This window comes from Struthio camelus, chromosome 1, assembly GCF_040807025.1.
Source record: "Struthio camelus isolate bStrCam1 chromosome 1, bStrCam1.hap1, whole genome shotgun sequence".
In the NCBI taxonomy this organism is placed as follows: Eukaryota; Metazoa; Chordata; class Aves; order Struthioniformes; family Struthionidae; genus Struthio; species Struthio camelus.
In genome coordinates, this window is record NC_090942.1 from 223,049,985 (window position 1) to 223,062,769 (window position 12,785).

General features: G+C 49.6%; 1 protein-coding gene across 1 annotated transcript; it reads left to right on the plus strand.

The window, feature by feature from the left end:
* Positions 1-1,501: 1,501 nt before the first annotated feature.
* MRPL48 (mitochondrial ribosomal protein L48) lies at positions 1,502-10,295 on the plus strand. Its single transcript, XM_068930803.1, has 8 exons — positions 1,502-1,627; positions 2,477-2,529; positions 3,258-3,295; positions 4,291-4,376; positions 5,145-5,317; positions 7,204-7,306; positions 8,232-8,321; positions 10,047-10,295. The coding sequence occupies exons 1-8, from the start codon at positions 1,607-1,609 to the stop codon at positions 10,119-10,121; spliced, it is 639 nt and encodes a 212-aa protein (XP_068786904.1). The 5' UTR covers positions 1,502-1,606; the 3' UTR covers positions 10,122-10,295.
* The last annotated feature ends 2,490 nt before the right edge of the window (positions 10,296-12,785 follow it).

The following is a 12,785-nucleotide window of genomic DNA, read 5'->3' on the forward strand; positions in this document are numbered from 1 at the left end:
GAGGAGGAGGGAGCGAAGCAGTTCGAAGGAGGGTGCAAGAGACAGGGAGGAGGAGCAGACTGACTGCAAAGAGATGTTTTGTTTTGTTTTGCTTTCCAGGCCAACCCCAGACTATCAGGCCTCTGGCTAAGGGAACGGGGACGCGCGGCGTCGGTCCCTCTTCGCCCAGGGCCGCCAGGCGCACCTCCTGGCCCACCTCCTCCCCTGGCGGGAGGAAAGCCCTGCCGAAATTCAGGCAGGCTCCTGCTGCTCCGTCGTGCCTACATCCCTCTTTTGCTCGAAACGTTTTCGGGCATGTTAGACGGACACTGGCTGCCTCCCCTCTGGGCACCCGCTGGCCATACTAACATGGCCGCCCGCAGGAGGGGCGCGGCCGGGCCACACTCAACATGGCCGCCACACCGCGCCACGGCGGGGCTGGCCAGGCCACGCTCGCCCTAGCCGCTTGACCACGCTAGGAAGGCTCCAGACCGGCCACACTCAACATGGCCGCACCACCGTGCCGCAGGGCCGCTGCCCCCTACCCGCCCGCCAGCTTGATGGACGTTGAGGATGGCCAATCAGAGCGCGAGACCGGGGTGGGGGTGGTGGTGGTGGTGGTGGTGCGGAGCCAGCAGGGTAGGATGGCGCTGGGCGCAGGGTTGGGTGCGCCGTGCAGAGCTGCCACGTTGTTCTGCTCTTTGGCCAGCGCCAGCAGTGGCAGTTGGGGGTGGCTCCAGTGGGGCAGAGGGGACGGTGACAGGGCTGTCCTCTCTCGTACGCTGCAGGTGAAAGGTCTCCTGTTTGTCCATAGGTTGCACAGCATTGCATTATTGCACGTTTCTGCAATATCGCACGTTTGGGTGTTATTGCACGTTATTGCCCAGATTTCCTGTGCTGTTACCCAAAAGGGGCATCTTGCAGGGTGGGGGTCACCTCAGCAGCACCCTCCCCCCCAGACAGCAGCTTGCAAACGGCCATGCCCCGACCTGCCTGCCAGCTGACACAAGGCACAGCAGGACCAGTGGATCCCGGCACGTTGCAGCTCGCAGGCCCCATCTGACCTAGAGAGTCACTAATTAAGCCCACAAATTAACCTCATCGATCCTCTCAGCGCAGCGCCGTGTCGCTCTCCACGTGCTATTTATTTTAGCAGAGATGACGTAACCCACAAGTCTTCATACTGCAAACACAGCTGAAAATATCCCCCCCGCCACCACCTCGAGCACAAGTACCCTGAAAAAAAACCCTTCCCAGGCCAGTTGCGAAGCCCCTTTTCCCCCCGAGGCCCCTCGTAAGCACCAGGGCGTTTGCTGAACAAAGCTGAACGCCCTCGGTTACGTAGCCCATAGCGTGTCCCACCTGCCTCGTATTCTCACCAAAACTAACTGCACCAAGAGCAGCAGCTCGGCAGCAAGCCCTACTAACACCCCCGTCCCCCCCTCGAGGCCCAGCGGCCGCCTCGGGGCGCGTTATTTCTGATTTCGGGGGTGGCGGAGGCCGGGCCGGGAGCGGAACGCGGGGCGCGGGCTGCGGGGTGCCGGGGGGGGCGCCGGGCCGGGTGCACCGAGGCGGCGCGGGGGACCGCTCTGCCCGCCGGACGCGGCCGCCATTGCCCTGGGTCAGGATGAGCGCGGTGCTGCGGCAGGTAGCGCGGGCGGGCACTGGACCGGACCGGACCGGACCGGACCGGACCGGACCGGACCGGCTGTGGGACACGGAGGGGGGGGGAAACGGGGCCCATCTGGCTCAGGAAGCGGGGCAGAACAGGATCGCGGCCGACGTGTCCCCGGCGCCAGGATGAGGAGGGGGCCCGGGCCCGGCTCCAGCTCCGGGCTGAGGAGGGGGCCCGGTCCGGGGCTCGTCCCCGGTCCTGGGGGGGGCTGGACTCGAGCAGCCCCAGCTCGGACACTAGGGAGTCGGGGGGACAGGCCTGAGCTGGCGCTGGGCTCTCAGGCCTGACCTAGGCCTGGCAGTGGTGGTGGTGGGGGGTCTCGGGGTTGCATTTGGGGGTGGAGTTCCCCCCCCCCCATACGTGCCTTGTTTGCCCTGGAGCAGGGCGGAGACACCCCCTCCCCGCCAGCCCTTAGGGATCACCCCAGCCCCGGCACTGCCCCGCAGGGACCTGGTGGATCCCTGGCCCTCCCTTATTTCACTAGCGAGTGGCGAGCGCAGCAGTTGTTCGCCTGGGTTTTTGTAACCTGGTGGCAGTGGGGTGGCGTGGCGGATGAGTACGGGATCGCCGACCCCAAGCTGTTGGATTCCTAAAGCAAAGCGAGAAGGTTATTGCGCCCATCCCGCTTCATCCCCCTCCTCGGTGTTGCAGCTGTGGTCTGGGGAGTTGCAGTGGCTGGAGGCTGTGGACGCATTGGCAGGTGTATTAGTGCTCCGAGAGGGTCCCGCGTGTTGTTTTGAAGGATGCGTTCTGGGAAGCGCCAGCGAAAACTTTCTGAATGTTTGTCGTAACGTTTGCGTGCTGACTGGTGGTTCGTTGCAGGTTCTGCGCTTGAAGAAGAAAACCTCGCTAAAGCAGGTGTTTGCACTCAGCCGGTGAGTAGTTCGACATCAAGCCGGATAAATAAAGCAGAGTGCAAGGCATTAAAAACGCTTAGTTGATTCTACAGACTGTGCCAGAAAACATATATGGTAAAAGAATACTTCTTACCAAAGAAGGTCTTTTAACTGTGGAAGGAAGACTTTCAGAGAACTGAAAGGCCTGTAGGATGTGAAGAAGAGAAAATCTTTTTGATACTGGTCAGCTAGAAAGGGGCATTACAGGTATTGCCCTTAAACCCGTCCCCTCTGCAAGATGCGTTTGTGGTTGTCTGCTTCAGCATAGTTTCGGGTAAGGGAACAGTGGAAAGTGTTATGGGGTAGTAAAGCACCCCAAAGAGAAAACTATGCTGCAGCAAGAACTGAAGGTGTTGGCAGCTTCTTGCTGGCCAGTCCTAGTAGCAAAGACAGAATTAGGTGGTAAAGAAGGAGGGAAGAAGTAATGCCGTGTAAAGTTTTTGGGCAGAAAGAAGTAGAGGAAGGAGTAAAAGTTTAGTTTCTTCAAAAAGACAGTTCTGTTTCTTCACCTTTTATTTGATGTCTCTGAAGCCCTTATTCTTGACCAAGCCGAGGGTCACATCCTCGGTGTGTGTCCCAGCCTGTTGGCCACAAACCTGGGACCTGGTCTGTGTCTGAGGATATCTGGGATATGAGTCAAGGAGATTGGCTAGATATATGATGGTGGGTGAAATAGCAGGTTTTAATTACTAACTTGTTTCCTGTAGAGCACCGACGCCCAGAGAAAGCTGTCTGTGTGCTGCAGGTAAGACGTCTTGGATTATTAATTCAATGTGAGATGAAACTTCACTGACCTGAAACAAATATTTCACGTTTTGACTGTTTGTGTTGCCTTTTGAATTGTTTTCAGCCGCGTTTGGGCTGGTTGAATAACCTGGGCTGGTACCATCCCGCTTCTACCAGTACTTTTGTTCTGGCCTTTTCTTCCGTTTCCTATTACTCTGTTCTAGGCTAAGCAGATGCTCCTAGTCAAGTTAGGCTGTGGAGCAGTTTCAGCCAGACGCTATTCCCTCTATTACTGCCCAGGAACTGACTTACACGTGCGTGGGGTCACGCTTTAACATTTATTGAGCTGGTGGAGTCCGCTGTAGCAATTTAAAATAGCATTTCGTTTTGCTGTGGAGACAAACTGTAACTGAGTGCCTTAGATCCTTGGAGTTCAGTTTCTCTTTGCTGTTCTGAGCTTCGTTTATTAAAGTGAAGGCTCTTCAGGGTTTCATTTTACTCTGGAGAAGGAAATATAAATAAAAGCTGATACCGTTTTGATTTGGTTTCCTAGCACATGAATATTTGAACAGGGCTAGATTTAAAATTAGGTGGGGCTCAGATCCATCATAATACCATCTCTGCCATCATGTACAAGGAGACAGATGCAACGTTTCATTAGTATCCTCACTGTCCACTGGTACTGACAAGTCTGTCTTTTTTTTTTTTTTTTTGGTTTGCCTGAGAATTCAGCTGGGAAATGAGTCACCTTTAATCTCTTCCTCCCTTTTTTTTCGCTTGCTGTAACCAACTGTGAATTGTAATGGACTTGCTGTGATATGCAGGCTGCCTAAATGGGGCAGAGACCTCCTGAAGCCTTACCCTGCCTTGCCCTCTGTGAGGGCAAAGAGCTACGGACAAATTCTTACCCCCCTGCATGGATTTCTGGGCGCTCACCACACCCGTAGCTGCTTGTCAAAAGAAGGGCTGTCTACCGTTTGGCTGGAAACACGTTTGCTCTGCTTTTGTTTTAAGGTGATGCGCTCGTGAGTTGCCACAGACACTACAAATCCCGTCCTACACATGGCATTGGGAAGTTTAAGTATCTACTCCCACCGGAGGTAGGCATAAGAACTCCCCTACCTTTGCTTGCTTTCAGTTGACCGATCTATTTGAGATGCTGGTACTGTTAATTTCATGGTTGATGAAACTTATTAAGAAGGGAGAAGGTATTTCTTCTAGCAAGATAGCAGGTTTACTGCTACTTCTCTCAGCAGAGACTGTTATATCCCATAAAATACCCACTGACAGCACATAGATACCTTTTTGTGTGCTGTACGTTGTTTAAACTTCTAAGTAATTTGGGAGGGATGTTCCTAACGTTGATTGAATTTAACAACGCAACTTCAAGTTATTGTTGAATATTGTGAGCAGGTCTTACTTGCCTTTAAACTTTTTACATTCCCTGAAATTTGGAAAGAAGACTGTTTCCTCATTCTTCAAATACTATAACTCATCTTGACAGCTGCCTGGAAGGCAGGACCTGAAATAAAAGCAGTTTGTTTCCTACTGGTTGGTTTCTTCTGGAAGACATTAATCGTGGTGTGCGTGTGTTTTCTGCGTGACTTCAGTGGTGCTGCCATACAAGAACTGAACTGCTGTATTTCAGAACATCTGTTAAGATAATGTCACCCCAGTTTTGTAGTCAGGATAAGTGAGTGCAGGTGGACTATGGTGGTTTGTTTTTTTAATATAGTTCAACAGACCCTTGTCAGAAGAGAGTACCCTAACCACCAGCCTAATCTCCCGCATTAGGCAAGAGTTAATACTTTTTATTTCGAGCTGTGTCCAAAACAGATCTGCTCTTTTTTTTTTTTTTTTAAATACAGGCTCCAAAGAAGAGAAAAGATAGAATACAGATGAAAGAGATAAGTGTTGGGACTGAATATGAATACGGAGATGTCAACATTCAGATGACTTCCTATGATATGTGTCTCGTGGAGCGCTTTGCTCAATACGTGCATAAACTCTGCAACCGACTCTCCGTTAGGGTCAATGAAAGGTATAAAGAACGTGGCTCGGTGTGTTTGTCATCCCTTGCGGTTGCAGTGCATCAGGCTGTGTGAGGCTCGTAGTTGGTGATCCCTTGCAGACAAGGACGCGATACAGTCTTGTGCTGGATACACACACGTAAATCTGAATCTTCTGTCGTCTGCCTGGTGTTCTCTTTTAGCTGTCTTGTTTGTACAGTTTTGGACACTTATTCATGTAAGGCTGAAATAGAATTGTTAGGACACTGAATGAACAAATCTCAGGGAAAAAATAGCTGTTATTTTTCATCCCTTTGAGAAAGTGCATAAGCCTGTGGGTGCTGAGCCTAGAAATGCAGGCACGAGTGTTGCTGAGTTTTTCCGCTGTTTTTTCTTTCTGTCATTTCATCCAGGTTCGTTCTTCTGTGTGTATGTTGTGGAGCAGGTGGGGGTTATCATACAGACAAGCTAGAATGAGCCGAGGAAGCCCCTGAGGTGAAGACTCTGGGAGAGCTACGTGCACCTCTAATTTAGGTGTAGGTGCTTTAGCAGAGGATGCCTCAGTCGCACACGAGCTCTCTGAAGCGGGTGTACCCCCTGTAGCAGCTTTGCTGGTGTGAATGAGTCTAAGGAACATGGTAGAGCTCGTTGGTTCCTGCAGTGCATCCAAGGAGCTGTAGTCACTGGGAGAAACACTGTGTCGCTGTACTAAAGTAAAACAGTTAACGGTCTGGAGAGTTACCCGAATTATCTGAAATGCGTAGCTTTAACTGTACCACTGAGTATGAACACTGGTTCCTGCTTCATGCTTATTAAACCTGTTGCAAAATCATTTTCTTTACATTTGTCCACCTTGCTGAACTGTCTGCTTTGGATCTGAAATCCTGTGTCCATAGATCAGTAGCATATAGTCTCTCTCTGTGACACGTCAGTGACTTTGATAGGGCTCCGTTTCAAGGATACGCAGTGACACTAAGAAATAAAAACGCTGTCAACTGTGATGAACTTGAAAGCATACACAGAGAAATCCTACAGCCTGAGACTATTTATAGCACTTTCAATGTCAAGCATTATTACCCGGTATTGTACTTCTGCCCTCTGAGGTTGGACTTGGTGCGCAAAGTTCAGTGCGTGCAGAAGGATTCAGTTTGTTTGAGAAAACTGGACCGGGGCAAAATGTGGGAGAAGAGAGTATTTTTGACGCTCTCTGCAGATCAGAGAACTGAGGCAGGTAAAGGTTGTATGGTCTGCTCAAAGTTGCACAGGAAATCTGTAGCAGACATGGGTAGTGAACCCACATGCAGTGAGTGTCCTGTGCCTCAAGGGTAAAATTGTCGCCTTCTGCAGGCAAAAGGCAGTGTCAGCGGTGCAGACAGTAGGACATAGTCTGTTGTTATTGATACTGTGAAAATCAGATGGGGAGGCTGAGGTCTGCACATTAACACGGGTAAAAGGAGAACAAATATGGTGCGTGATCTTACGCCTGTTAAATTCACATAGGTGGAGATAAGGTCTTCTGAGTGGTATGTTGCAGCAGTGTTTCTTAGCTGTGTTCCTGGCCAGCGGGAAGGGTATAACTGCTGAGGAGGATAAATACACTATTACAAAACAAGTCATCACTTTTGCTTTGCAGCTCTCCTTCAGCAATAAAGAAATTAAATGAAGTTCTTAGGCTGGTACTTAAAGCTGAAAGAGGTCTTTGCTGGCAATAGTGCTGCCAGCTTCTGCCTTATCTCTTTCCAGTAAAGCACCCGGCTTCTGCCAGTGCTTGATTTGCAAGATGCATTGTTTGCATAATTAATTCCTCATGAAAACTTAATCTTCTTCCACATTCTCTGCTGTTGGAAGTTGATTCATTCCTGTAAAGTAATGCAAATCTATCCTCCCTGTCCTGAATACTGACCTATGGTTTCTGCAGCTACGCAATGCCCACCAAGACCAATGAAGTGCTGTTCTTGGAAGAGCGAGGTTCCAAAATGCAGCTGGATGCAGTCCTTACTACCCACCAGAGGGTTGTCCAGGTATGAGCTGGTGTTTGCTGATAGCGCTCCTGTTCTTGTGCAGCACCTTATATTTCAGGCTCTCAAAACCCATTAACAATAGCAGTTAAGTCCCTTGATCAAAAGGAAGGCATAATTGTGTGTAAATTGACGCACTAAGAAGTCTAATTAGATTTCTTGCTAAAGGTTACTCACAAAGTAGAAGACAGATGGGATTCCTGGACTCTCAGTCTCAGCCATAAGATTTATTATCTATTTTATGTTGAATCCTAGATACAAATGGTAGATAAGTCATGTTTAAGGATAAATGATTGCACAAACATGACCAAAATTAGAAATACCATCAGTATCACGACTGGTTTCAAAAGTGCCCAAGTAACCATTGAGATAAACAGGTATTTCTCCTAAGCACCTTTTCTTCTTGTTAGTGTGTTCACTTGCTGTATGCTAGACCTCTGTGGAGTTAGACTCTAAACCTACAGGTAGACGTTTTTCCCTGGAGAGAGTTGATGTGAGATTAACACTGGGGTTTGCGGGTTTGCCCCGACTACTTTTGCAGTAGAGCGTCTCACCTAAATTAAAGAAGATCTTAATGCACGTTTAAGTCTCTTTGCATGTACTTCCTGCATCTACGCAACATGGAAAAGAGGCAAGAAATGTATTTTTACTGAGCAAGAGAATGATGGTGGCTGCATACAGCAGAACCTGCGGTGGTGAAAGCTGTCACACAGACAGAGGAGACAGTGCTTGTAGAGGAGAGCCAAAACGAGAGCTTTGGGCTGTGCTGTGTATGAGAGGTGTGCACACTGGAGTAGGGAGTGCTTCTCTAATGAAGTGATGGACTGCCACAGGCCTGGGAGATGAACTCTCTTCCTGAGCCGTTAGTATAGCGAGTCCATTTTATATTTGGTGTTTTGCTCCTGCAGTACTTTATTTCTACTTTCAGATCAGCGGTTTGAGTTCGACATTTGCTCCGATACTCTTGGAAGTTATTCAGAGTAATCAGCCTGAAGGGGTCCATCTGCTAGTGAAAGAGGTATGTTTAATTTTACCAATGCAGAAAAAAAGATACAAAAAAAAGAAAGAAAGAAGGAAAGCAGTTACTATGCAAAAGATGGATTTGCTTTGAAACTACAGACCTTGTCCTGAGACTGCCAGTGTCTACTGTTGATTTTCAGATATCCCGCATCTCCCAGAAGCGGGCCTCACTTAGTCTGTGGGGAAAAAAAACAAAACCAATACTGGTAATCTGATTTGTTTTGTTTTCCATCTGGAAATGAAAATAAGTAGGGCCACGGAAGGTACCTTCCCAGGCAATTCCATGTATCTCTAGGAGATGGCAGGTGGCAAGCCGCTTTCCTTTGCTCTTGCAGATTCCCTGTGGCTCAGGAGGGAATGCTTTCCTGTAACAGAGCTCCACAGCTTCTTTTCTGGGAATCACCAGGAACATCATGGAGCAGTTGGTAGTAAAGTGAAGACTCAAAACCCAAATCCTGGGTCCTACTCTCATAGAATTCGCTCTGGGTGCGGTTATGCGTGTCTTCCGCAGAACCTTTTACCAGTTTCCAGAGCATGAGGACCTCGGGACAGAGCTTTGCTGCTTACTAGACTGGGGATAGGGAGATATTTAAACCCTTATTGTTTTACATTCAGACAAAACAGTCCCAGGAAGCCCTGTTTATTCAAGGACTAAAAGATATTGCAGCTGGAAGATGCATTAAATTCAAATGTGAAAACACAGTTGGCTTCTTAGTGGCCTTTGAAGAAGGTTTAGTTATCTGCAGCTCTGCAAAAACAGAGGGAATATAGGAAAAGGCCTCCCGAGTCCAGTAATGTTCTCTGCTTTGGTAACAGTCCTGTCTCTCTGCCATAGGGCTGCCATTTCTTTTGTAATTTTGGCTAATGGTTCTTGTCTCTGGAGGGAGAACTGTGACATTGTGCCATCTGCAAAGTCATTGCAGTCTGATGCAGGAAGCCCAGGAGAGAGACCCAAGTTGGTCTCCATAAGACTGGCCATGGAGAAAAGAGGTTAAGGCTTTGGGATGCTCTCTTAGGAAGTTCTGGAGAGAAAGTGGCAGCTTTCCTCAAGAAAGTAGGTACTATGGTGATAGGCAGTGGCAGAGGTGGAGATGTCCGGTTGACTCTCTTAGCATAATGCAGTGCTCACTCTTCCAAAATACAGTCTCTCACTTGAAAAAATATATTTTGGTTTGGTAGCTGCACATAATAACTGTTTATTGGCTTGCACTGTTTTTTTCTTTGCTATGTCATTTTTGCATCGTAAGGAGCTCGTAATCTCTAAGCTGCAGCTGGTAACTCCGACAGCAGAATTACAGCAGTTAGCTAGGTAAAGCAGCAGTCGGCAAGGCAGAATTTGAGAGCAGCCTTAGCACACTGCGTCTGCGCCTGTGCGGTGACCAAGCGTGCCTGTGACCGTGGTTCTTGCTCGCCGCTGGAAGCGTTCTGCCCTCTGTGCTTACCCCTCTGACCTCTGGGAAGCTGCTTCTGTTGGAGGCTGGCTATAAGAGAAAGGAGGCTCGGACTTCTCTCACCATGTTCAGATGCTTTTTTGATCTTAGCCTGCCATGACTTTCTGTTTCCCGACAAGTCCCAGGCTTCCCACTACCTAGGTTCAGTGGACATTTAAGTCTGATGTTTTTTACTCTTCAGTACTTCTCCTTGGGAGAGGATTGGTCTTTCTCTTGATTTGGAAAAGCACTCGGGAGGTGATTTTGATTTGGGTTTTTTCCTCTCTCCACAGCACACAGAAGCAGACTTCAAGATCCGATTAAAGGCTCGACCAGAACTTGAAGAGCTGCTAGCGCAGATGAACTGAGATGAGGAATAATCCATCCATTTCAGAGCCATCTCTGGGAAGCGGAAGCTTCTCTTTGGCTGCTTGAGCCTCCAGAAAATGACTGTGAGCACTGTACTTATAAGTTTGTGACTTGGAAGAAATTTGCACTGTCATCAGGCATCTTCTTTTAATAAAGACAAATGCATGTGTTTATCTGGCTGGTCTGTAGTCTGAGGGAAGAGGGTCCCCAGTGAAATGTGATTCTGCTCATTTCAGTTCCTCCTGTTTCTGCTTGTTTTCTTTTAGTCCATGAGGATTTCTGCAAGTTGCAGTCTGCAGAAATCTCTGCAGGTTGATAATGCTAACCTGTACTGTTTGCTTAGGCAAAACTCCACTGAAGTCTAGAATTGGAAGCTTAAGAGCCAACCGTGCTGGAGTCTTTCCATGGGCTTTGGTAGGAGCTGAGTCTGATAGAAGAGGGTATAAAGACAGTTGAAGCAGCAGGCAGCGAAGGTCGTCAGGCTTGTGACAGAGGAAGGGTCTGTTGCCTTTTGTCAGTCTGAGAGGTGATTGCCAGCAAGGACACTGCTGTTTTGAGGAACATCTTTCCTCCTGGACTCCAGCTGTGGTTAGCACAAACTTCTCCCAGACACCCTGTCTCCCATCGTTGCACCCAAATTCTCCCACATGCTGTTGATGTGGAAGTGACTGTCCTGCTCCTTTCTTCAACTGAAGGCTGAAACAATGTGTTATTCTTGCAGAGCTGCTTAGATCAGAGCTTTGCCAACATGAATGGAGCCCTCGGAGCCCTGGGAGGGTTGAGGATGACTGTCCCCACGCAGCTGAACAATCACTGCTTAACAGAACAATGCCACAGAGGCCAGTGACAGGAAGGCTGGAGCTATTCATCGGGCTGTGTATGCAAAATTACTCCTTGACTTGCCTTCCCTTAATTTCTTCCTTTCAAGGTATAAAGGATAAACTTTCCCCTGGATCCCTTAAGTCAAGTCTACTATCTGCAGCAGCCATTTGGAAAAGGAAGAAGTGCTGTTCTTTCAAAGGACACATTTTTAGAAGTGCGAAGCGGTTTGGGGAATTTCCCAAGACGGTGCCAGATATCCATGCTTGGGCAGGGGGAGTTGGTAAAATCTGAATCTGATTCTCAAACAGTAGTTTTACGCAACTGAGCCTTCCCGTTTGTTAGAGGGCGCATACGCCATATATTGCCACTGATGTGAGAGTACAGTTAGGCCAAGGCTGTCCCTGAAGGTAGACCTATAAACTCAGCCTCGCTGTTATGATGAGTCAGATCTGAGGTTTCCAAAAATTTCCTCTATAGATGATGAGGCGGTGGGCATGGATTGCGCTGGCAAAGCTTGGGGCTGGCCAGCTGGGTGTAGGTGGCGCTACGTGGTATCCTGCTGAGAGGTGCCAAGGATGTCGTCATCAAGAACCATCTTGATCTGATTTACCGGTGGATTTGGGGATTGGGTATCTGCTGCTGGTACTGGGGTGAGCGGAGCAGCTGCCTTTGCAGGGAACAGCAGAGATTTGGGAGGGCTTGTGCCCTTGTGGAAAAACAGGCCACCTGCGCTATGAGGCTTCTGCGTTTAGGCACCTGGTTTTGACATTTCTAGGCTCTACCGCAGGGAAGACAGTCAGATTGCTGATTTCCCAGCGCCTCTGACTGCTGCGGTAAAGCACGGGGACGTGTCGGCTGTGTTTGGGAAACGGGATGCTGCTGCGTTATACAAAAGCTATTCACAGGGGCTAGAGCCCGACAGCTACGCGCCCGCACACGAATACTGATCAGCCCTGATGCACTGCCAGGATTTAACAAGAGGCTGCATGTCTCCCTCCTTCCTTCCCCAGCCTGCTGCCTGGGCGGGAGCCGTGCCGAGGGCCGCAGGGCCGAGCAAGCCCCGCGGTTGCCTGGCTTCTTCAGCCGCTTGCTCTGTCCTTGCAGAAACGCAGAGGAGCCGCAGCAGAGCGTTTTGCTGGGGTGGTTTTGGGTGCCTGTACGAACACTGAGTTGACCAGGTCAAGGCACCTGTTTTTTACTCCAATCTTCATATTTCAAATTCTGTGGTCCAGTGTGTAAAGCTTTGTTTGTTTGTTTGTTTTTAAATTTAAGCTGGAGCTGATACCACACCTCCCTGGGAGAGGAGGCGCAGCAGGAACCGGCCAGCAGCAAGGGGGACGTACGTGGTGGAGGGGCTGGGGTGCTGCAGGGGTGCATAGGGTTTCCATCCCTCCCCGAGCCCGAGGAGGGAAATGCGAGCTCAGCCTTGAGCCAGGGGAAAGCCAGGTAGGGCTGGGGTTTGGGGACAGCCCTTCTTGGTTCCTCGTTAGACCCAACAGACGATGAGGCCGGCGAGATGGGCAGTGCTCGCCCTGTTCCCAGCCGCCAGCATCGCTCGCCCTGGCTCCTGCTCCCTCCGTCGCTCTGTTCCTCCCCCAAACCTGTGGGTTTTTTAATCTCTGTTTTTAAGTGCCAGCTCTTTAAACAGAGGGAAAATAATGCATTCATTAGCCTTCTCCCTCAAACTGGGGCTGCACGTGGGTTTGCGGGGTAATCGCTCACGGGCCCAAAGCAAGCACTGGCTGCGTTATCTGGCGAACAGCGTTGAAACCCGGCCGCTTCCCAGCATCATGAAGCTGCACGCGTTCCTCCTGCATCCAGCTCCCTGGAAAACAGCCTAA

Coding starts and splice junctions, on each gene's coding strand:
- MRPL48 (XM_068930803.1), top strand. CDS start 1,607: ATGAGCGCGGTGCTGCGGCAG. Junction 1,628..2,476: donor TGAGCGCGGTGCTGCGGCAG/GTAGCGCGGGCG, acceptor GGTTCGTTGCAG/GTTCTGCGCTTGAAGAAGAA. Junction 3,296..4,290: donor AAGCTGTCTGTGTGCTGCAG/GTAAGACGTCTT, acceptor TTTTGTTTTAAG/GTGATGCGCTCGTGAGTTGC.